We start from the raw sequence: 25,339 nt of genomic DNA, 5'->3' as shown, positions 1-25,339 counted from the left end.
AGAGACCAGTGAATCCAAGAGAGGACCACGCCATGAGGGTGACAGTTTATCTTCAATTTTAATGTGAGAAGGGGGTCTGGAATCATCCCAGGAATGATTTTATCCTGTCGTGGTGGTTCTGTTGTCCATTCATTGCAATTCTAAAGATAGGCAAGTGTTATCTGACCATAAGAACAAGGTGTTCTTGATTGAGAGGGTCAAGTACCTTTGGCATTGCTAGACATAATTATTCCTGGTTAAATTAACAACTATATAAAGACTGACTAGTATTAGTAGTCAAGGGATCAGAATATAGTATGTTTATAATTGAAAGGGACTTGTGATGTTATAGAGGATTTTTTTTTTTTTGAGATAGGGTCTTACTATGTTGTTTAGACTGGATTTAAGGTCACTATATAGCCTAGACTGGCCTCTGACTCCTGGTGATCCCTCTCCCAGTGCTGGGATTACAAATGTTTAACCAGTTAGATAGTATTAAGACATGACAAGTGGCTGAATATAGGGGTACTTTCAGCTTACAGGGTGGAAAGTTAACAAGTTCTATTACAGACTCATCTCTCATTTGCAATGTGGCCTAGGGTAAAATAACTGTGATTCCTTTCCCTACAGTTCTGTGTTAGAATGGGGGAGGGGGGGAGAGGATTGATACTGGGGAGGCTGGGATGACAAGTTTTCCCTGTTATTTAACCAGACATTACTCTGGGCACCTGGCAGGTTAGTATGCCTGTATCTTTACTTTTATCTGATTACTGGTAAGATTATATCTTCCTTTATTTTATGACCAGCTTTTCTTGTGAATTACCTGTTTACATCTCCCACTATTTGTTTTAATTTTCAATTGTCTTCTTTATTGTATAAATTCAGCGCACACTGAGCTACATCCCTAGCCCTTGACTCTCAGTTTTGTTTTCAAATTCATTCTCGTGGCTTTACCTTTTTTATTCGGACTTGGTGCAAGGTTAGTTCAAAATAACGTGTACAAGGCAAAATTAGGGTAACTGAAATGAAAAATCTTCCTCTCTTAACCACGTTTAACGAGTAATATTTAAGAAAGATAACCGCCCAGAGAACTCCCAGCCTTAAACCATCAGTAGGTACCCACACTTCAGAGGGATTCAAATAACCCCGGGTGACATTCGACTGATGACACCATCTTCTCCGCAAATGCCTCTGAATCCTCGGAATCGCTGACTCAGAACTTCCGCCGCAGAGTGCGCGCAGGCGCAGAAGAACAGCACCCAGCCTCGGGACCCAGGCCGAGGGACTTCCCATCATGCCGCGTTTCCGGAAGTTGCTGCTTTCCACGGTCACTGTGGATTCGGCTTTGTCGCTGTCTGTTCGACACCAGGAGGAGGAAGACAGAGTTGGTCACCCAGCCAAAAGGTCTATTTAGGGGATGCAGTTATGGGTGCTGTCTCCGTGGGTGAGTCCTGGTCCCACTGACTCGCTGTCGCCATTCGCCTAACTTCCAGCTTTCGGAGAGCCCGAAACTCCTGCCCCAAACTTGTTCTCTTATGTAAGGCCTCTCTCTTTTAAGCACGTTGCCGTCTCTTCCGGTACTACGTCCTCGTTGGTTGCTCGTTCTGTCAGTTCTGTGAGCTGGCCAATGAGTTGCTGCTGCTGACGTTCTCGTCGAATCGTGGACCCAGAGGTCCCCCCACCCCCGTGGTTGCCCAGCAGTTGGAAGGGAATGGAAGGAGAGGGAAGGAGAGGGAGGGAGAGAGGCATGGTGTGGCAGGCACCAAGAGCGTAGGTGGGTGGCTCGCCTCGCGACAGGACTGCCCTGTGCCTTGGGCTGGGCTTGCGCGGCGTCCATGTGCTTAGTAGGAAAATTAAGATCTGTCACCTGTCAGATTGAACGCTCCTAGGAACTCTCCACTACATACAAACGCGAAAACCACGTTTAAGAAAGAGGTGCTGATGATGTTTTCCACACACTTTCATTTGTAATGGAGCAGAGTATCAGGGATAGACAGGGTAGAGAAAGAAGGGAATGCGGTTAGCATGGGTGCTGGCAGAACCAGCTTTAATTTTAAATTTTGCGTGGAGTCCTGCAGAGTCGTTTGACAAGGATGCAAATTCTTACCTAAAGACTCACATAAGAAAAAGATTAGATTTATTAGTGTTTTATTGTTGATGGCACAGTACTTTTATTTTCATGATTCATGAGTTGCCTGTATAGTTGTCATATTTACTGGAGCTCTTTTCACAGGACTGAAATGATCCCTTGTGTCTTCTGCCTGCAGCAATTACAATTCGCCTTTCAAGTTTTCCTTTGGAGTTTGAGTTACTGCAATCTCAAACCAGATATACCAGTGCTGTCTTCAGTACTACAGACTTCTGATTTCATTCTTCACCTTTTTCTTTTTCACCAGAACTTGTTTACTCCACTCCTATGTACCTACCTTTGCATCTTGTAACCATCTTTTTATGCTCCAGGTACTATTCTGTTTTTCTATTTCCATGCAAGAAGTGTTTCCAAGAATGTGCTATCTACTAACACTATACTAAATGTGATAGGCAACTCAGAACTTTTACCTAGAAACATTTCTTTTTCCTAGAAATTTAAGATTGCAGAGAGAAAAATAACATATGTTCAGATTAAAGAATTAAGAACCAGTCCCCCATAGTATCTCACAAAGGAAGAAGATACAAGCACATAAACTCTGGGAAAGTTCAGTGGAGAGTTTTATTGGGTAAAGGATTTCATTGAAATAGGTTGGAAGATTAGTAAGATTTGGAGAGGTGGAGAAAACATCTGAGCTAAAAAAGGCACAGAATGGGATTAAGCTGGTTTGGCATAGCACAATGGTGGCGAACCTATGGCAAGGATATTATTTGTTTTTCTTTTAAGACAGCAGATGTTAATGTATGAGTTTTTAAAACTAAGACCTCAGTATTCAGGTTGTATTGCAGCATAGGCACTTTGTTATAAGTAAGTGGGTTTTGGATTACAGTCGGCATTTGTCTCTAAAAGTTTCCCCATCATGGCATAGAGCCTACTGAAGAATGGATTATATTGAAAGAGAAAGAATGGTAGTCTTGGCATCCAGAGAATGCATTTTCCTTACATTTTTGTTACCCTGTGATCTTTTACATTTTGTTTCTGAGTTTCTTTAGTGAAATTCTCCCATTTAAAGAGTTGTGAGAATCAGATGTGATAATGTTTATGGAAGGGCTTAGAAGGTCAAAAATATCATTTAATTAAACTTTTAATAGTTCTCTTGTTGAAGAGTAAGGAGAGCATTGCCAAACCATTGGGGCCAAATTATATAGAACAGTGACTGTAAAGTTAAAGAATATGGATTTGGAAACTATCAAATGCTTTCAGTCAAGAAAATTGATGTGGTAAAAATGACATTATTGGAGAATGAACCTGGCATTTGAATGCAAATAGATTAGAGGGAATTAAATTGGAGGCAAGAATTTGGGTCTGTTTTTTCATAAAATCTACAATTCTTGGTAATGTAAATTACCATAAGTGTTATCTTCAAAGAAAGGAAACAAAACATACCTTTTTTTGTATGTCAGCATATACTTTGTATTCCTTCATTTAATTATTTATGGTATGTTAGATAACTTTAGGATGGATAATTACTTGGTTATTGCTCTTATTTTTATACAAATCTTTTGAATTACCTTTAATTGCACTTAGTCATCAAAAGATAGTGTACTTCACAGACGCTGAGCCAGGGGGGTGATGAGGACAGCTGATGGTCAGATTAATTGGAAGTAGGGATGCAGATCAGTGGTAGAAAACGTAACATGAGACCCTGGGTTTGACTCACCACCCTGCTTCCATTTTCTCCAGGCTCTACTTTCTTCTTCTTCTTTTTTTTTTTTTTTTTGGTGCTGGGGCTTGAGCTCACGACCTCATATTTGCCAAGCAGGCACTTATGCCGCTGAGCTAAACCCCCAGCCCACCAGGCTCTACTTTCTTCTTATGGAATAAGAATAATAATAATAAACTTCTCAGGTAAAATGACTTACAGTTATTGAAGAGATTTTGGCACTAACAATTATACTAATGCGTATAAAATAGTCCTTCAAAATCATTAATACTATTTGAAGTTAGACCTCTGTTCTTTCGGGACTTTACTTTTTTTTTTTGGTACTGGACATTGAACTCATGACCTTGCCAGGCAATTGCTGTACTGCTGAGCTGTAACCCTGCCCTTTTCATATTTTCTGATTTTTGAATTGTTGACGGTAAAATTAAGATTTGATGTGCAGTTAGATTTGCTGTAACTTTCCAAATAGGTTTTGGCAAAAGTAAGATAATGTAAATTGTTGAATACAATTATAATCAATTGTCAGTCAATTCGTATAGGAAACCTTGTGCATAAAAATATGTATTTTTAAAATATATTTGGATTTGAAGTTTTTTACACATTTTCTAACTCCATTTAGGAGGTTTTTGTCAGATTTTTTTTTGCAAATTTATGTATTGATGCGTTGAATTCCTGTGAATGTCAAGTGCTAAGACTCGCAGTATAAAAAGCCTGAAGCTTGCTGGGCATAATAAAGCACACCTATAATCTCAGCGTCTGAAAGGTTGAGGCAGGAGGATCAGCATGCATTAGAAGCCAGCCTGCACTACATAGGGAGTCCCTGTCTCAAAAAAAAAAAGAGAGAGAGAGAGAGACACTTTCTCCTCACCTTTCTATTTATTGAAAACCTCTAATTTTGCTAAAAATTGTTTCCCCAGTGTATGAAAAATAGAGATCATACTATCCTGTCCACTCAAAGTTGTTAAAAATTATATGATATTTGTAGTGGTCTTTGTAAATTATAAAGTGTAATAGACATACAAAATATTGTGTGGCTTTGCTATCTTTTTAACCTTCTAGAGCAGTATTAAATGCACTTTTTTTTTTTGGTCAGGCTAACTTTATCTTGTTTTCTAGATTATTTTGTGTCAGTAAGTAATCCATAAAGTGCCATCATGGGAAAGAAACGGACAAAGGGAAAAACTATTCCAGTTGATGATGCTTCTGAATCTTTAGGTATATTTATTTCACTAATTAAATCTTAAGCACTTATATTCCTAAATGGATGTTTTATTATACAAAAACATGATCAAAGTGTATTTTGTTATATAACTTGCCTTTTAGTGTCATGTGGATATTGTCGTTTATTAATTAGATGATACTTGTAATGGTCTGAATCTAATTTTATAGCATTTTTGATAGCATTATTTCATTGATGTAAAGAATCATGTGTGCATATTTCATAATTTACTTATTTAATTCTGTATGTTACAGATCTAGATAATATTTAACTTTATTAATGAAATAAAAATGAACATCTTTGTTGCTCTCTGTGCACATCCAGTTCTTCTCTTGATATAGCATTTACTCAGTATCACATTTTTATTCCAATACTGAGCAGATGTTACTTCCAATGATAAAGCCTTCTCTTTGATGCTACAGTATGTTTGGCAGATTGTTACACATTAGTCAGCTGTGAGCTACTGAGAGAATGTGAGCCCTGCCGAATGTGAGCTACTCAAGGGAAGAGGTGTGTCTTGGTCACCTGTAAGTTCCCTGCAATCCGGCATGTATTAGGTGTTTTGCTGACTGACTGAAGAACTTTCTCTGGAACACTTTTCAGATAAAAAGGAACAGAAAGATGATAAATGGCCTTACTTTAAAGACAATAGAGACATAAATTGAAGTGAATTTATAGAGGTAATGGTGATTCTCCATAGGACTTCAAACAAGCAAAATTTCAAATTTATACAAAATCTCTTTCTCAGAGGCTGCGAGTATAGGTTAGTGGTAGAATACTTACCTAGCATGTAGGACGTCCTAGGTTCACTACCCATTATCATTAAAACTCAAAACACAATTATCATAATATTTAAATGATATTTTATTCTGATACTCTAAAACCTTGTTTATAGACTAATTCATTTTTTAAATTTGAATGAAGTATCACTTTCGACATTACATACATAAAAAACTTTTGATTCCATGTTTTCTCTTAATTGTCTTAATAGAACCTATGTGCAGACACATTAGAAAAGGATTGGAACAAGGTAATTTGAAAAAGGCTTTAGTGAATGTGGAATGGAATATTTGCCAAGACTGTAAGATGGACAATAAAATAAAAGATAAATCTGAAGAAGAAACAGAAGAAAATCCTTCAATTTGGCTATGTCTTAAATGTGGCCATCAGGTTTGCTTAAATTTTGCTCAATATATTTTATTTATGTATTTATTTATGGTGCTGAGAATGGAACTTAGCACATTGCGCCTGCCAGGCAAGTGCTGTGCCACTGAGCTGTATCCCTGGCCCTCACTATATTTTAGAAAGCGCTTCAAACTTGTTTGATTTAGCAGGTATACCTCAATGTGTTATATGGGTTCGGGCTGGCCTGGGTCGTGTTCTCTGGGGAACTGATTCTGAGACTATTGACAGTTTATTGGGCAGAGTTCTCAGGGAAGCAGGGAAGCTGAGAAGCAGGATTAAGCAAAGAAAATGTATGACGAAGCCGTTGGAACAGTGCCGTAGCTGATGGCCCAATGGACTGTCGCCCTTGAGGGCTGTTGTGAACAGAGGCACAGGCCTTTCTTCCTGCGCATAGACCAGTCATTGAACGTGGGCTGCACTTGGCCGTGTGGTAGCTGGAGGGGAAGAAGGCCAGCTTCCCTTTATTAAGGGTGTTTCCTGGTGGTGGATTGCCTAGGCTCCGAGCTCTCATCAGGCTTATGTCAGGCCACTGGGGTGAGTGAGTACTTTGGCTTGTGGGATGTAGGTATCTACCTACTACACCAGCTTACGGTATCACCATGGTCAGGGCTCTCCATGACTGTTAGTGCTGGTAACTAATGAAACCAGACTAGCAGCCAGTCTCATCGTGAAGCTACAAGGTGAGGCAGACAGCCAGTATTTTTTAGGTTAAAAATTTTTATTGAGATAGTTATAGTTGTACATACTTTTTAAAGAAATAATACAAAGATATTCCTGTATGTTTTGACTAGTGATATTTATAAAACTAGTACAATATCACAACCAGGATTTTGATGTTGATATAAGACACTAATCTCAAGTACATCTATTTTTCTCTTCCTTTGTGTCTGTGTGGTCTGTGTATGTATAACATTCCTCATGTTCTGTCACCTGTGTAGAATGGTGTTTACCACCACAGTCAGGATATTTAGAGTTCCAGCAACACATAGGTCACTTGTAATGCTCTTTTGTAATTATACCACGGCCTCGTTGCTAGCCCTCTTCGTGGGCCCAAACATTAATCTCTTCTCTATTTCTAAAATTCATTATTTCAAAAGTGTTATATAAATGGGATCATATAGTTTTGTCTTTGTTTTTTTGGTACCAGGGATTGAACTCATGACCTCACACTTGCCAGGCAGGCGCTTTTGCCACTGAGCTAAATACCCAGCCCAGGAACCACATAGTGTGCAACTCTTTTCATTTTGTTTTTTGAAACCAGGTCTTGTTATGTGTTTCAGGTGGCCTTGAACTCACTGTGTAGTTCAGGATGACCTTGAACTTGTGACAATTCTCCTGAGTGCTAGAACTATAGGAGCATACCACTGTGCCTAGCAGTAAAAAATTTTAATTCATTTATTTTGAAGTTAAATGTTGTGTGGGATAAATTAAATCAGCAATGAGTGTTTTGACATCATAGTGAAAGAATCAGAAGCCAATGATGTTTATTTCTCCCTGAATGTAAATATTTAGCTATAGTAGAAACTGCACCAGTTGTTACAGTACAGTTTTACATTTGGTCACCTGGTTCAGAGACATGCACTATGTGATGTATTTCTTACCAGTGACCTAACTGGCTGGAGGCAAAATAAATAAATATATCTTGTCTTTTTTTATGAGTAAGTATATACACCTTTTAGATGATTGTTTTCTGTGCCTTTTGGGTGGATTGCTCAATTAATGCTTATTGGCCACCTCCTAAAAGATGCTAGATCTTTTGATAATAGAGTAATTCTGTTACTTTGAGACTCTGAGGTTTTTAGTTCAGAGGAGAAAGGATTTGAGCTTTAATACAAAATAGAAAGTAAGGAATGTTACCAGGAATTTACACTACGCTTTGCAAGAATTTGTTTACAGGAAGGTTGCATTATTTTCTCATCTGGGAGAACAAGTGTTGGTCTTGTGGAAAAGATGGTTTTAAACAAGGTCCTGAAGAGTAGGTAGGATTTGGTTAGGTAGCAATTATGATTGAGGATCCCCAGACAGATGGATTAACGTCATCCAAATCCTACAGCTCTGAAAAGTGTTTTAGCTGAGAGCATTTTAGCTGGTGGCCAGCATGCGTACAGCAGGCATAGAAGAGTGTGGGTGTTATAGCTGGAAAGGTAGACTGGGGACAGAGGTATCAATTTTGTCCAGAAGAGCAGTTTTCTTTTAGGAACATTAGACTGAAAAGGTTGTTAAAAATGACCTAAATTAGGGCTGGAGATTTAGCTCAGCAGCATAAGCGCCTGCCTTGCAAGCAGGCAGTCGTGAGTTCGATCCCCGGTACTGATAAAAAGGAAAAAGAAAAATAAATAAATAAATAAATAAAAAATGACCTAAGTTCTTGAGGTGCATTTGTACCCAAATAGATCATGAATTTTCTCTTCTGGTGAAGTTCTTGATGTTGATTTTTATTTATGATTCTCTAGGGCTGTGGCAGAAATTCTCAGGAGCAGCATGCCTTGAAGCACTATATGATACCAAGATCTGAGTCTCACTGTTTGGTTCTTGGCTTGGACAACTGGAGTGTCTGGTGAGTTTCAATCCTGTACCCTCAGGTGGAAGCTAAATGAAATACTGGAGAACGAAATTGTTTGAAAATGGTGAAGAAGAAAGAAAGTTATAAAGAAACTTCCTTTATTTGTGTACCATCAGAGAAGGTAGAGGATGTGATATTATGAGGTTTTGCTTGGTACTGTACAAACAAAAATAATTACATGGCCTGTAAACCAGGCATGGTGTGGCATGCCTGTGTAGCCCAATAATAGGGGCTATACAGCAGGACTTGAGCAGGAAGAGCTCAAGTTTGAGCAGACCCTGGGCAACTTAGTGACTTAGTGAGATTGTGCCTGAAAATAAAAACATCCAAAAGGGCCAGTTCAGTGTAGAGGCCTTGCATTCCAAAAACAAACAAACAAACAAAGTAATGGCCAGAGATACTGAACATTTTTTTCATGTATTTGTTGGCCACTTTTACTTCTTCTAAGAAGTGTTCATTTGCTCATTCCTTGATTGGACCTTTTATTGGGGGAGATCTAATTTTTTTGAGTTCTTCATGAATTCTAGGTGTTATTTATTGATCTTGGTTTAGTTGTCTAGGTTCTATTTAGTGAACAGTTGGCAAAATTTTTTCCCATTCTGTAAGTTGTTTTTTCATTTTATAGGTTGTTTCCTTTGCTGTGGAGAAGCTTTTCAATTTGATACAAATTGAAAATTGCATTGATTGTTGGTATTATTCCTTGTGTAACTGGTGTTCTGTTCAAAGTCTTTGTCTACACCTATGTCTTCAAGAATTTTACCTATTTTACCTTCAGCAGACTTAAGTGTTTCTTCTGACATTTAGAGTTAGTAAAACTTTCACAGTTTTTGCAGTTTCCAGTAGCTGTGGGCTTTTCCTGGGGCTGGTGCTGCGGGTCTAGGGCCTTGTTTCTCCTTGGAGCGCCTGACCCAGGGGCTGGCCTGATGTGAGACAGAGTCCTCATCTTGGAAGCCAGAGTGAGCTTCTGCACTCCCTCATTTTTTTCTCTGTGCTGTGCTCCATTTCTCTACCTTCCCTGTAGTTTTTAATTTTCCTATCAGTTCCCTCCTGATTCCCAGAGGTCTTTTTTCTTTTTTCTTGTTTTTTGGTCTTTTTCCTTTTTATCGGTACCAGGGATCGAACTCACGACTGCCTGTTTTCAAGGCAGGCGCTTATGCCGCTGAGCTAAACCCCCAGCCCCAGAGGTCTTTTTTCTATTTGCCAAGATGGTATTTTCCAAGTGTCAGATTCCAGGTCATGCAGATGCTGTGTTTTGTTGCTCACTGTTGCTCTGATATTTTGTTCACCTTCAGTGTTTCTAGTAGAATAATTTGACATTATGCATTTTGGGTTTCAGGAAATATTTTTTTGCTTCTTCTTGTTTCAGTTGTCAGTTTGTCATTTTTCTTTGATCTTTTGGGATGTAGGTGTTACGTGTGTGATACTGAAGTCCAATATTGCACTTCAGGCCGACTGGGCCAAGTGGTTGATTATGTCAGAAAACAAGCTAGTGTTACAACTCCAAAACCAGGTAATTTGTTTTTTTAGTAAATATTTTAATATTTATGTATTGTATATGCTGGTATTTAGAATTACTTACCTTACTACCTAGAATTACATATAGCTGAAAATATTAGCTGTGGTTGATTTTAAGCTATGAACCAATTTTTGGTTCATAATGCAAAACTGAGAATATGTAGTTATGAGGTGTTAGCATTAAAAGGGATGTGAGAGATGATGAGTTTCATGTAACTGAGGGCCAAGACTAAGGTAATGGGCAGCAGGCCTGACTCCCTAACCCTGACAGGGACAACTGTAGGACTACTTTCTATTGTATTCACTGTGATAAATTAAGTAAAGATTTGTATCTCCCCCTTGGAACTGGGTGTGGTGGCATATACCTGTCATTGCTGAGGCAGGAGGATCTCTGAGAGTTTGAGGCCAGCCTGGGCTACAAAGTGAATTCAAGGACAGCCTAAATTGCATTGTGAATACCTGTTTCAAAAAAGATGGAAGAAAAAGAACTGGGCTGGAATATAGCATTTGCTTTAACACATTCACAGTGGGGCTGTGACTGTGTCTCGCTGCCAGGCGGCTCTGCTTTGAACATGTGACCTTCTAGCCTGCTTGAAACAGCAGTGTGCATTTCTGACTCCACCAGCAGGGATGTATTAATATATTTAGATATTTACTCATAAATGTCTTTATCAGAGCTAGAATTGTTTGTTGTTTACTTCAGAAGTAGTTGTTAGCCCTTGAAATTCATTCAAAAATGTAAGTCCATATTCTTCATTTGTTTATTTCTGATACCACAAGGCAAGCAGTATTCTCATTTGTACAGTTTTTAATGGAAAAAAGGAAGATAGCAAAATATAGTGTTTGATTTCTTTTGTCAAATCAATGCTGCATCAATAATGAATATTTGTTTATTAGTACTTTCTCTGGTAATTTACTTGTATTTATTTGATAACATTTAAAAATCAAATTGTGAAAAAAAATCAAATTGTGACAAATAATTGCACTGGATAAAAACTACACATTCTCTCAGTCTATTCCAAGAACAAGTATGTGTTTGATAAGCTATGTATTTTTCCGAATTTTTTCTTTCTTTTTTTTTTCTTGAGCAGAGAAAGAAAATGGGAACATTGAACTTGAAAATAAAAAATTAGAAAAAGAAAGTAAAAATGAACAAGAAAGAGAAAAAAAGGAAAATATGGCTAAGGAAAATTCTGCCAAGAATTCTGCTCCCCAAGTTACAGTGAAAGGACTCAGTAATTTGGGAAATACATGTTTCTTCAATGCAGTTATGCAGGTGCCAGTATCACTTTTCTCTTTTTCTCAAAAGCTAACCTTTTGGGGTTGGGGGTTTAGCTCAGCAGCATGAGTGCCTGCCTTGCAAGCAGGCAGTCGTGAGTTTGATCCCTGGTACCGATAAAAAGGAAAAAAAGACCAAAAAAAAAAAAAAAAAAAAATCTAACCTTTCCTCCATAGGTCTGTTAGCTATATTTTTGAGCTTTCTCCCCTATGTAATGCATGTCAGAGTAACACCGAGGGGATCTTTATTGTGTGGTGATAAACTATCGTGATGACCACAGGCATAAGAGATTTTTGCTAGAGAAGGCGAAACTTCAGCTTTTGAGTGCAGAAACTAGTGTATTATGTACAAGAAGTGTTAAGTGATGGTAAGAGGATTGTGGTGGGATGTGGGATAGGAACTTTGGTATGTTCTTGGGGAGGCGGGGGGAGAATAAGCTCAGAACTGATTTTTATAAGCCAATAAAGTGGGGAGAAGAGTATGCCTTAACCATTAGTTCCCCAAGTAGAAATGCAATGAAGATTTCTGGGCTAGTTGTAGTTTCCTGTTTTAATAGAATACACACAAATAATTTGCAGCATTTGGTTTTCCTTTATATAATTTTCATTTTCCATCTGTCCTAGAATTTGTCACAAACACCAGTCCTTAGAGAACTACTAAAAGAAGTTAAAATGTCTGGAACAATTATCAAAATTGAACCACCTGATTTGGCACTAACAGTATGTGCTTTAAAATTTTTGTTTTATTAGTAACTAACTTCTGTGAATATTCATATTCTAAATTGTGTTAAATAATTAAGACATTTCTACCTTTTTTTTGGCTGCTAAGTTAAACATTGTCAGGTTAATAGAAATTATAAGAAGTCTTTACATTTTCTTGCTGCACTTCTGTTTTGCTGGGTGCTGGTGCTCTTCCTTTTCTGGGAAAAGATGCTCTGAATCCAGAGCCTGCATTTATTCTTTGCATCGTTTAAGGTCACTAAGGGCAGTGTAGCCAAATGACTTCTGCCCTACCCCTTTTTATTACTTAGGTTTTGCTTTAGCTCTGTCAATTTTTAGCAGTATATTCCTGATAGTCTAAAATTGAAATAGAGCTGATTTCTTCCTAAGGTAATCAGCTTCTATATATTTTGATACTCAAACTCTTAAATTGGGCAATTCTAACGAGGTATGTCGGCAGTATAACTAGTTACATTTGGTAAAGTAAGTAGCTCCAAAATTGAAGTAAATAATGTTCTTTCCTCATATTCAGGAACCCCTAGAAATAAACCTTGAGCCTCCTGGCCCTCTTACTGTAGCCATGAGCCAGTTTCTTAATGAGATGCAGGAGACCAAAAAGGGAATCGTGACACCTAAAGAACTCTTTGCTCAGGTCTGTAAAAAGTGAGTATCCATTTGACTGTGCTTTTAGTGCATCAGCAAGATACTGAGAAACAATGTACAGAGTTAGTGGCACTAGTCAACCCAGTAAATATGTGTATAGAAGCATAATTTATTCCATTTTCATGTAAAAAAATGTTCTTTATGTGATAACCAAGTCTACGAAGAGCATTTGTTAGATTAAAGAGAAATTTGAGAAAACCAGAGCATTCTGATGTTTGGGATATAATCCTAAGATTTTTAAAAAATAGTTCCATGTTTTAGTAGACTTATCATTGCTTTTCTATCTTTCTTTCTTTCTTTTTCTTTCTGTAGGGCAGTGCGGTTTAGAGGCTACCAGCAGCAAGACAGCCAGGAGCTACTTCGCTATTTATTGGATGGGATGAGAGCAGAAGAACATCAAGTTAGCATATTATGCCCATTGTAGTTTATAAATAATCTCGTCTCTTGAGCTTGCCTGCCACTGGCCATCCTAAAGCAGTGGAAATAGCTATTAAGGCCATAGTACTTCAGCATTTTTTTTTTTCTGTACCAGCTTTTTGAGCCAGTATCTTGTCTTCATTAGAATAAATCAAGAAAATTAGAAGCAATTCACTTTTTGAGATGCTTTTATTTACTTGTTTTTTAAAAATTATCCATGTTATTTATTTTGATTGTTTTTTTTTGTGCGTGTGTGTGCTGCTGGGAATTGAACTTAGGACCTTAGGATGCTAGGCAAGTGTTATACCACTGGGTTACATCCCAGGTCCTACGTGGTTGTTTTAAGCAATAATTTTAAGGATTCTGTTGATTAGCCTATACTAGGAAAACTGCAGAGAAACTGTTTCTCTCAAAGCAATTCCCAGTTGTGGCACAACCTTACTTCTTTCTGAGTGTGATCTAGTAGAAATGTTTTGAATATAGGAAACATTTTTATTTTGTAAGAGTCAAGAAACACTTAAAAACTTTTGTTAATTGCCAGGTTGTAAAATAATATACTTGTGGATGTGATTGTAGTTAACATTTATAATAGCAATAGTGGTAACAATATTTCATTCTATATTCACTATAAGTGAAGCACTATTAGTGTTCTCTCTGAATTACCTGTCACAGTCATCCCATGAGGTAGATGCTGTTACTGTTTTCAGTCCATCGCTTCTGAAGCTAGGGTGTAGAAAAGTTTAGAATCTAGTTCCTAGGAATGATGGTGCTTGATACCAGGTGCTAGAGTCAGTACTGGTAATTCTCAACCACTCTGCATCAGGACAAGCTATGTCAGTGTCTTTCCTCAGGAAGTGGACATCTTCGAAAAAGCTGTAGTATGGACAGGTTTAAGATCTTGAAATAATAAGAAAGTATCTTTATTCAAGTATTAGGGATTGCTTTATACGCATAATTCTTCTTCAGCTCCTTGAATTAATTTTGGAAATGTGATCTTGGAAACATTAATTTTTATTTCAGTAAATCTGGGGAGCTATATCTTGATCCTTTCCTGACTTAAGTACATGCTTTGTAAGGAAAATAACTATAAAACTTAAAATTTAATAGTGTATTTATATTCATTTTATTACTTTTAGAGAGTGAGTAAAGGAATTCTTAAAGCTTTTGGTAATTCTACTGAAAAATTGGATGAAGAACTAAAAAATAAAGTTAAAGGTAATGTCTCACTTTTTGAACTAAAACACTATAGTTGAATTCCTATGTAACCTTAGGACAAAATTGCTGGCATTTGTGTTACAAATCTATAGTTACTAATACATAATTTATTTATATCACCATTGGTTTAAAAATTGAGTACTTCAAACATGAGTATTTTAGAAAAATTAAATTGTGTATGCTTTTTATACATCATAGCAAAATTGATGGGAAAAACTAAGATGGTATCACTGTTTTCTTTTTTGATGAGTTAGAGTTATCAGCAGTAGTAATACATGAATCACATTATTATGAGTTTTCATTAGTTGGTTGTTAACCATGGAGCCAATTTAGTTTTTAATGCTATGTGACATAAAAATTTGGGGCGATTCAATACAACTAACTGATGATGGAACTCACATACATATACTATCCTTCTTTAGAGCTGCTAGTAATATGGTTGTTGAGTATTTTAAATACGACTAATGAAACTGGAGAGCTAAATTTTTATTTACTTTTAATTAAATTCAAGTGGTCGTAACTAAGCATTACTATTATTGTCAAACTCAGGTTCTAGTCAGTTCCTAGCAACTTTGCCTTCAGATTAGACCCTAGCCAGTAACAGAACCATGGCTGCTGGCAGCATTTGACCTAAACGTTCTTGTATAAATGAATATTTGTCATTTAAATAATGCTTATATATTTCATATAGTTGGATAATTAAGATAATCAGGAAATAAATTTATGTCACCTTATATTAAATTTAGTATCATTTCTGGGGATATAGGAAAACCAAAAGAAAGCTTCTCTGTGAAATTTTTTTCCTTAGTTTTCTGAGACAGGGTCAGGCTGACCTTGAACTCACTGTGTAGGCCAGACTGGCACTGAGGTTATGACAACACTTCTTAACTTTATAAGGCAGTGCTCCTCCCATATCCTCCTACATGCTGAGATTTCAGGCATGTGCCACTATGCCTGGTTTGGAAAGATTTTCCTGAAGTTTTTAAAAGTATAAATGAAGTTTAGTGTTTACAAAACAGATTATATTCAAGTTCACTATTACAGTTTGCTGTTGCAGTCTTTTTCATCAGGATTTACTGAATGTTAGATTGTGAGGGTCAGGGCAAGGGAGTAAAAATGCATCCTATGCTGATCTGATCATTTTGCTAATGAAGTTATCGATACAGAAAGAGTTGCTGAGTTGCACAGTGTTTTGCTCTGACTAATCTTGGATAGAATTTTTTTTTTCTTAACAGGTGATTTTGTTAAATTGTGTTATGCTCAGAAATGGAGTGTATACTGCTAACTTTTGTAGCATACGAATAGAGTGATAACTCTGAAGAGAAGTTTATGGGACAGGGCATTTTAGAGGAATTAGGTAAGTAGTTTTAACTTTTTCCACTGAGTTTTATAAAAGTCATTGTAAATTTTTTCTTTATAGATTATGAAAAGAAAAAATCAGTACCGAGTTTTGTGGATCGCATCTTTGGTGGTGAACTGACCAGTACAATCATGTGTGATGAGTGCAGGACTGTAAGTGGATATAGTGTGGCCTGGGTTTACTAACCAGTATGCCCTGGGTGTATCGTATGAGTTGTTTCCCTCAGGAACAGAAACATCTAACTTCGAAGAGTATTCTTTGTTGAACTGATTGACTGTGTGTGATTTTTTGCTGGAAATGCCAGCCCCCTGAAAGTCTTGAAGGAGTCATGTTAGCATTTTAATTTACTTCCCAAATCCAAGTCCTCACTGTTGTGTAGTTTTTTATTTCAACTTTTCATGACCCTTTATTAAAACCTAACCCCACCCCACCTCTCCTAGGGTGTAACATTTACTGTGAATTTCTCCCTTTTTACGTTTTCTTTTTTGGTTGGTTAAGGTCTCCTTGGTTCATGAATCTTTCCTTGATTTGTCACTCCCAGTTTTAGATGATCAGGTAAGACTGTTGGATTTATTTTATTAAAGTAGATAGATTTTTTTTTATTGGTCTGTGTTAGATTTTATGTGCGAAGCCTAATTACCTTTTTCATATTTATATATTACTAGATTTTGTAAAAAATTTGATTGATTTTTATTTGACATAAATAGGTTTTAGGCTTTGAATAAAACATGAGTTAGATTCTTTTAGAAAAGAGGTTGATATGGGAAAACAAAACAAAAGATGTGTCTAAAATCCTTCTTAAGTAGCTAACTTATTTATTTACATGTAATAATGTATTTTTCTCATGTTACTATTTATTTTCATTATTTAATCACAAACCCCTTTTGTCTTAAAGGCATAAATGTTAAGTAGTATTACTTCATTTCTAAGCCTAGTTAATTTGTTTCCTTTTAAACAGTTGTAGGGAAAAATGTGTTTCCTGGATTGGATAAATTATTATTTAACTTCATATGCATTAGGAACTTTTTCCCTTTAGTGATTCATATCTCATCAAACCTGATTTTGTCTTTGCTTAACATTATTATTTACATATAAGTTAAGAAAAAAGAGAAATACATGTGGTGAGATCTATGTTCAAATGTTGGGAAAATAAAAGTGGTGTAAAATAAGAATAGAAGAAACTTTAGGTAACTTAATTTTCTTTTCACCAAGTTGTAGTTGGAAAAAAACTTTTTTAAAATTTTGCTTTTAACCCATATTTTGTCCATATTTTAAGAGTGTTAAGAAAAATGTAAATGATAAAGATCTGAAAAAGACAATGAAAGACAACAGTAAAGAGAGCGAAGAGGAAAAAGACAATGACAGTTACTTAAAAGAAAGGAAGGATAGCCCCTCAGGAACAAGCAAGCACTTACAGAAAAAAGCAAAGAAGCAGGCCAAGAAGCAAGCCAAGGTCGGTATTTGTGAGGAAAATCTGGCTTTTCTAAGTTTATTTTTGGAACGTTTGTGTTTGTAGTTGGATTTCATTTGTCAATTACACAGTTGGCTCATTTAATATTCTCCGCAGGGAGATTGATTTAAGTATATGTGAAGAAAGAAATATTGTTTCTCTCTTTTTTTTTTTTTTGGTAAATCTTTGCATTACTCATGATAGCTATTTTTATAATAAGCTCATTTAACTTAAATTTCTGAGTTTTTAATACTTGACTCACAAACTTAAATATATAAAGATACAGAAGTCACCATTATCCTTTTATAACATAAGCACCATCATTAATTTACTGTATATCCCTCTGGGATTCCTTTTGGAAAATATGGACAAACAAATATGCTGCCCCTCTTTTTGTTAACTATACAGTCTTCTGGAGCTGGTTTTTGTTTACTTTTACTTTGATTCTAGTTACACACAAAGTTTCTTCCTCCCCTTCTGCTGCTGCTTCCCCACCCCTTGCTCTTCTTTCTCCATCTTTCCCTCCTTCTCCACCTTTTCTTGTTCACCTCCTCTCCCATCATCGCCATCACCACCACCAACACGGTGGTATTGAATGGATGCACCCTAATTTTGTTAGCCTTTCCTCTAACGAATGAAGCTGTTGCTCGTCTTTTGCCACGATGGCCAGTGTTGTGCCGCAAATAGCTCTGCACTCATCCCGTCTGTAGGCAGATTTTGAGAAAAGGGTTGCCTTTGTAGTATTGACAGGTATTAGTTGTAGTCCACAAAAGTTGTACAATTAATGTTCACCTCAGCAATATATGAGACTTCTGGTTTCTTTGGATTGTTGACAGCTATCAAACTTCAAGATTTTGCCTAATCTGATGGAAATGGTTATCTCAGTGCAGTTTTATTTTACATTTATTTTAACAAATGAAGTTGAACATATCTTTGTCAGAGCCATTTGTATTTTCTTTGAATTATTCCTTTATATCCCTTCCCCATTTTTCTCTTCTTTGATCCTGTGTTTTTAGAGATATACAGCAGAAAATATTTGTGTCTTGTGTGTCTTTACCCTTCAGGAATTATAGGTTACATTACAACCAAAAATGCTCACCCCTTTGGGTCTTTAGGTAATCTAGTAACAGGAAATTTTGATGAAATACCTTTGTTTTTTTCTAATAAGAAATAGGCTATTGTGGCAAATGGTGATTTTAGAGAGGAGGATCCTTTAATGTCCTTTGTCTGTGTGACTTCCTTGTTATTTGTTAATTTTGGGACATTTTTCCTATAGAATGTTTTCATCCATTCTGTCTGCAATCCTGTACATGTGCATGCTTGAGTTTTTATTTTGTTCTTTTATCTTCTTAGTAAAACTTTGGCCCAGTAATTATAACTCTCATGAATAAGTCACAGTCACAGCCTCCTCATGGTCTAATATGTGGCTTTAGGGGTGCAGAGGCTGGCTTAATAGTTGTAGCACGGTCTTGGTCATTTCTCTGAGCATAGGGATCATGCTTGTACATTCTTATTTTTCCAGTGGAATAGTGTTTTGTTCATTAGTGACTGTTTATTCCTGGTTTCAGTTAAAGAATTTTTCTTCATAATTTATTTGAAAACTGATAGCCGGGCGTGGTGGCTCACGCCTGTAATCTCAGCACTCTGGAGGCTGAGGCAAGAGGATCGTTGTGAGTTCGAGACCAGCCTGGGCTACAAAGTGAGTTCAAGGCCAGCCTGAACTGCATAGAGACCCTGTCTCAAATTAAAAAAAAAAAAAAAAGAAAACTGATAATAAAGGAACTTTTAGGATGAGATTCTGAGAGTGAATCTTCATGAAGTTACTTAATTTTGATTGCTAAGCAGCAGACCTTAATGTAGTGCATGTTTATTTTTTCTTTTTCGTCTTCTTTTTTTTCATATTCCACTGAAGGAGAGACTATTACCTGGTTTATTTCATCAGTGACAGGGTCAAGTACATTAACAGTGGGAACAATATAGTGTAGAGAGCCAGGAAACAGAGAAAAGGGGGTGCTCTAATCTTATTTTTCTTAATTCTTTGTTTTTTTCTCTCTCTTTTAAAAAAATGTTTTATACTTTTTTACACAGAATGAAAGAAGGCAACAAAAAATTCAAGGAAAAGTTCTTCATTTAAATGATATCTATACCATTGACCAGCCTGAGGATGAGTATGAGACTGAAGTGTCACTTCAGGAAGTGGATATTAAATACAACCATATTTCACAAGAGGAAGTTACACATGAAGAATTTTGTGTTAATCAGAAAGATTTGAATGGCCAAGAGAAAGCAATAGAAAGCATAACCCATAATCAGAGATCCATAGCAGAAGTAGATATAATAAATGTCAACATGGATAATGACCTAGACGATTTGATGTCGTCTACTGAATACACTAGGACTTCAGATGGTGCCTGTCTGAAAGAAGGGAGCCATGGCGAAGTGGACATTTCCAGCGATTTCAAACACCTTAACTTAAATGGCACTCTTGAACCTGATGAGGTAAACATAGAGATTTTGAATGATGGTCATATTCCTGTGACAAAGTTGTATGAGGTTGTCAGTGAAGATCCAGAAACTGCTTTTTATACTCTTGCAAACAGGGAAGCTTTCAGTACTGATGAGTGTTCAATCCAACATTGTTTGTATCAGTTTACTCGTAATGAGAAACTTCGAGATGCAAATAAACTGCTTTGTGAAGTATGTACACGAAGACATTATAATGGACCAAAAGCAAATATAAAAGGTATTTAATTTTCTCATTGTAAGTAAAATTATGGTGGGGGTACATGTGGCATTGCATAGGTACTCTGCTATTGTAATTGTATCAGGATTGGGTGGCATGAATAAGTGCTGTTATGCATAAGTATTTTGACAAAAAAATGAAAGGACTATATTGAGGTAGCTAGTGACATCTCAGCAGCAGGGAGTGGCGCAGTTTGCTCTCTGGCACCTCTCTCCAAGGCAAATCATTCCATTGGAATGCTGTCATAAGACGGCAGGCATCCTGACAGTGACAGACAGTGGTTGTTTCTGTTTTAGCATCCTCGGTTCCCTGCCAACCTTTTAGAGGACCTTCATCTTGCACCCAGGAAATCACACTTGAATTTATGATATGCGCAGTACAAGATGCTGGAGGACCTTGCTTTTCTTTCAACCCTCAAATATAGGACAGAGAGATAATACCAATTCCCCTCCGCCCCTCTTGCCTCTTGTTTTGAGTTTAGATAAGTAGGGTAGGGAGGGGCCATGGATTATGACTGATACTTAGTAGCATTATTAGTGTATTTTTAAATCCTAACTTTTAAAAACTCTACATATAGTAACAAAAAATAAACTGCTTTGATTTTATAGCGTTTTGTTTGCTTTACATTAGGCATTTGCCCAATTTGACCATCTACCTGTTTTTGGTACAGTTTTTGAGCTAAAACATGTTTTCCTTTGGTTTGGTCCATTTTTGTGGGGAAAAATGTGCTGGGCTTCACTAGGTAGCCATTTTGCTGATCTTCTGCTTCACAGTTTTTTGTGGTGATGGGGATTGAATGCAGGGCCTTATGTATGCTAGGTAAGCACTACCATTGAGCTCAAGGAAAGAAAATTTCAGGGGCTGGGGATTTAGCTCAGCGGCATAAGCTCCTGCCTTGCAAGCAGGCAGTCGTGAGTTCGATCCCTGGTACCAATAAAAAGGAAAAAGACAAAAAAGAAAAGAAAACTTCAAAAATGGGTTTCTTAGATAAATAAATGAACAAATGATTTTATGATAGGAGAGGGAATACTTTGTAACACTAACCAAAATATTATGTCCTCCAGAAATAATTTGATTCTTTTTAAGAGTATGATCAGACTTACTGTATTTTTTTGTTTGTTTTTGAGACTATTCTCTGTGTAGGTCAGGCTGGCCTGTAACCCAGACTGGCTTGAAACTCGAGGTGGTTCTCCTGCCTAAGCCTCCTAAGGGCTGGGATCATGTGCGTGTACCACCATGCCTCACTCCTTTACTATATTTTTGTTTCATCTGTATAAGTTTATGAAAAATTTTTCACACATAAATGCTTAAAAAATATCCTTGATTTTGCCTTTTGGTCTGCAGAGCGTAAAATATTTATTATCTTTTATAGAATTTTGCATGTCCTTGCTTTAGATATTTGAAATATATTTTATAGCAAAATAGTGTTCTGGAGGTCAAACATGATTTCACGTTAAAACTTCTTCTTTCCTGTAGGTGAAAGGAAGTATGTTTACACTAATGCTAAAAAGCAAATGCTGATTTCTCTTGCTCCTCCTGTTCTCACTCTTCATTTAAAGAGATTTCAGCAGGTATTCTTGTTTATTACCCAAAATTGTTTTTAAGTGTTTATTCAGCTTAATGTTGCTTTGGTTTTCTGTTTTTTCTTAGTTCTGATTTCAAAGAAGTAGGTAAGTGCTATGTATGGCAAGACGAAGGTGCTTTCCCAGAGGAGAAATTTAGGCAGCCTTTCTCACCTGTACTAGTACTCCTGTTGCTTTTTAGTATCTTGCTCTAACCTTACTTTTAGGTTAAAAGAACGAACAGTATACTGTCTATATCTCAGAACTAGAAATATTGTAGTTATTTCTGGATAATGTCTTAATTTTATTGATTCTTGATAAAATAATTGGTACCTTGAATTTTCATCAATTTGGTGACGCATGATCTTTATTAAGCTCTTTAGCTAAGTTAAGTTAGAGTGAAGCTAAGAATGTGTTTCACAGAGAAGTATCCTGCTGTTGCTGACTTTCAGCACTTAAAACCTCTGCTGTAATCTGGCTTTTCTGGGTACCAAAAGCAGATACATTGGTAGCTTGTGAGAGTGGTTTCCTTAAATGTGTTAAGTGTGTGTGTGTGTGTGTGTGTGTGTGTGTGTGTGTGTGTGTGCACGCGCGCGCAGGCGCATGTGCACATGTACATATTCACCTTGTAGAAATTAGCCAACTTGGAATCAGATAGTAGTTAGGAAATTTCCCAAGAAAACTAAACCAGGGCTGGACTGCAGGGTTTTTTGGGCATCTGTGATGAACTAGTGTACTTAATATGAATAGCTCATCCAGGAAAATAACTTCTTGTTTTTGTTTTGTAGGCTGGTTTTAGCCTCCGCAAAGTTAACAAACACATAAAGTTTCCAGAAATCTTAGATTTGGCTCCTTTTTGTACTCTTAAATGCAAGGTAGGTGAACGCAGCTTTTTTTAAAGGAAAATCCTTTAGTGAAGGCAGTTCAGTGAATACTCCTGTATTTCCTAGTATGGGGCTGGTAAGAATTGAGTGAAGTGAGCCTTTGATCATCGTAGTTTTGCATTTCAGCATGCGATGAATCGTAAGATTAGTTTACTTTAGATCGATGTTATTTTGAACCCCCAGTGGCATGGCAGAGATCTTGTTAACTGATGACAGAGAAAAGGTGGGCAACTATACCAATGGAAATCTCATTTTAATGCAGTCAAGTATTAGGATTGGTATATGCAGAACGGGGGTGATACGTACTATTCGTATGTGATTCAGAGAAGTGGTCAGGGCTGGAGGTGATTTGAAAGTTAATACATAGGTGGTATTTAAATGTGCAAGAGGATCCCTTGTGTGGAGCCTGGAGAGAAAGATGAGGGAGCCTAGGATGGGAATCAGGAACATCTCAGTGAAAATGCAGAGGGGTACTGTTAAAAGGGCAAATCACTTAAGATCTTGAAGAATTGAGCACCAAACCATGCTGTTATACTGTAGATCTCAAATACTTCAGTGTAAATCTATTAATTAAACTCTTACTATGTAAACTTTGGAATGAGTAGTCTTTCCTGTCGCAATTTAAAGTTCTCCAAACAAGGTATAATTCCAGAGTTGAAAGAGTAAATTATGATTATTTATTGAGACAGGGTCTCTCACTATGTAGACCAGGCTGGCCTTAAACTCCTTTTACCTCAGCCTTCTGAGTGCTGGGGTTACAGGTATGCTGCACCACCATACCTGCCATGATTATTCTTAGTGTCCCCATAGGGCTGGTTTACTTCAGCTAGCAAACAAATACTTTTTGTTACTTTTGAATAGAGTATTAGAAATCACTACTTTGCCTAAAAAACCAGTCATGTGTTCAAGAAAAGAATTAAGTAGCTTTATATCAAGAGTTGAGAAAAGGACTGGAAACTCTTCATCGGTTAGACAGTAGAGATTGTGGTAAACATTTTCTTGGCCCTTCTTTTTTTGGTCTTTTTTCTTTTTACCGGTACCAGGGATCGAACTCACGACTGCCTGCTTGCAAGGCAGGCGCTTATGCCGCTGAGCTAAATCCCCAGCCCCGTGGTAAACATTTTCAAGGAATGTTAGGAACTTCATTGGGTTGTTAAAAAGGAAAAGCCTTCCGACCACAGCTTGAGAGGCTCAGGGCAGGAGAAATTTCAGGGAATTTGAGGCTAGCCTGGGCTATGTGAAGTCAAGGCCATCTTGTAATACATAGCCAGCATGTCTCGAAAGAAAGAAAGAAAAAGCAAAGCGGTGGATCAGTGACACTAGAGGTTGGAGAACAGGCAGGGAAAACATTTCAGTCATACATAATTTCTACTCTAAGTAAATGTTAAGACTATAAATAGTATACATTTGTCTTACCGGTGATAACCTGGATAAATGAACTGAAGCTAATCTTTTGATTGTCTTTAAAGAATGTTGCTGAAGAAAATACAAGAGTCCTATATTCCTTATATGGAGTTGTCGAACACAGTGGTACAATGAGGTCAGGGCATTACACTGCCTACGCCAAAGCAAGAACTGCAAATAACCATCTCTCTAATCTTGTTCTTCACGGTGATATTCCACAAGGTAAGTTGTCTTGGAAAATCAAGAGACATTTAAAAGGTATGGCAAAGCCAAAATAAAATGAACTTCAGTCTGTCCATTTATAGTTAACTAACTTCACGTTTCCTCGACAGAATTTGAAATGGAATCAACCAAAGGACAGTGGTTTCACATCAGCGATACACACGTGCAAGCTGTGCCTACAACTAAAGTACTGAACTCACAAGCTTACCTCCTATTTTATGAGAGAATACTGTAATAACAAAAGAAGCGTTTCCTCTGCGGGCTGTTATAATGGCTGTAATACAATAAAAAAATTTAAGACTATAAATCATGTTCACTAAGTACATGACAGAAGAAACTGTATTTAAATACTGAGGGGGGAAATCCTTGCAAATTGTCTTTTTTTTTTTATCATAGTAGTTTTTATTCCTGCTTTGTTTCCGAAAGGAAATCTGAATTAAGTCCTCTGTGCTTAATACATGGATGTGGATGATGGGTCATGACATCAATAAACTGACTTACCCCTCAAAACCTGCTTTATTACTTCCAAGGTTAAGTCATATGTACTTATCTTACTAGGTAATGGTTTGAGACTAGCTAAGGGAAGTTGTATTATATTTCCTTTAATTTTATAAGCACAGATATATGGCATAATTTAAGGTATCAGTTTGTAATTGAGAGAAACATGTCTTGTAGTCCTGGTCCTGCTGTAGAGTAGGCATGAGTTGCACTTGCTCTGAGCTACCACTGTTCAACTGACCCAAAGCAGGCACGATACAAACCAAGTCAGTCTCAGCACTGACTGTAATCTAGTACCAACTCTGAAAACCAGCATGCTGGAGAAAGCCTGTACTGTTCTCATAAATTTTTCATCACCCACTCAGCCAGTTTGAATTATATGCAATGCAGAGAGGCTTAAGTGCACCACCCCTTTCCAAACTTAGTGTAAAGGTCTCTATTTTCTGACAAACTCATCTTGCCATGGCTCTGAGATGCAGCATTCCTAGTACTCAGTGAATTTACTCACGTACTAGCTAGCCGTGTTACTTCCAAAATTCCTTTGGAAGAATACAGAAGCTGTGGTTTCAAACAGTATTTTTTTTTTTTTTTTGTACCAGGGATCGAACTCACTACCTCATGCTTGCCAAGCAGGTACTTATGCCACTGAG

The 25,339-nt window shown here is 37.0% G+C and overlaps 1 protein-coding gene across 3 annotated transcripts; it reads left to right on the top strand.

The window, feature by feature from the left end:
- The first annotated feature begins 1,076 nt into the window (after positions 1–1,076).
- Positions 1,077–24,701, top strand: Usp16 (ubiquitin specific peptidase 16). 3 transcript variants are annotated; one of them, XM_003467180.5, is made up of 19 exons: positions 1,077–1,423; positions 2,376–2,439; positions 4,908–5,006; positions 6,002–6,180; positions 8,649–8,752; positions 10,165–10,268; positions 11,365–11,549; positions 12,176–12,271; positions 12,804–12,934; positions 13,247–13,334; positions 14,488–14,566; positions 15,987–16,078; positions 16,425–16,481; positions 17,203–17,379; positions 19,465–20,119; positions 21,596–21,690; positions 22,470–22,556; positions 24,035–24,191; positions 24,302–24,701. In XM_003467180.5, exons 3-19 carry the CDS (start codon positions 4,946–4,948, stop codon positions 24,424–24,426), a joined length of 2,472 nt encoding a protein of 823 aa, XP_003467228.2. In that variant the 5' UTR covers positions 1,077–1,423; positions 2,376–2,439; positions 4,908–4,945; the 3' UTR covers positions 24,427–24,701. The 3 variants fall into 3 exon arrangements, with proteins under 3 accessions (XP_003467228.2, XP_013005221.1, XP_063108605.1); XM_013149767.3 differs by lacking the exon at positions 2,376–2,439 and having other exon boundaries at positions 1,078–1,423; XM_063252535.1 differs by lacking the exons at positions 1,077–1,423; positions 2,376–2,439 and adding an exon at positions 1,497–1,516.
- The last annotated feature ends 638 nt before the right edge of the window (positions 24,702–25,339 follow it).

The sequence above is a fragment of the Cavia porcellus genome, unplaced genomic scaffold, assembly GCF_034190915.1.
Source record: "Cavia porcellus strain 051 isolate PalLab524CR breed Dunkin Hartley unplaced genomic scaffold, mCavPor4.1 scaffold_7, whole genome shotgun sequence".
NCBI lineage: Eukaryota > Metazoa > Chordata > Mammalia > Rodentia > Caviidae > Cavia > Cavia porcellus.
Note: the sequence above shows the minus strand (reverse complement) of the source record. Positions and strands in the feature narration are given on the sequence as shown.

What these genes read in the sequence shown, in the direction of transcription:
- Usp16 (XM_003467180.5), top strand. Translation starts at nt 4,946, where the DNA reads ATGGGAAAGAAACGGACAAAGGGAAAAACTATTCCAGTTGATGATGCT. An exon ending in TGATGCTTCTGAATCTTTAG is followed by an intron (nt 5,007 to 6,001) that starts GTATATTTATTT and finishes TTGTCTTAATAG; the next exon opens with AACCTATGTGCAGACACATT. An exon ending in TTTGCTCAGGTCTGTAAAAA is followed by an intron (nt 12,935 to 13,246) that starts GTGAGTATCCAT and finishes TTCTTTCTGTAG; the next exon opens with GGCAGTGCGGTTTAGAGGCT.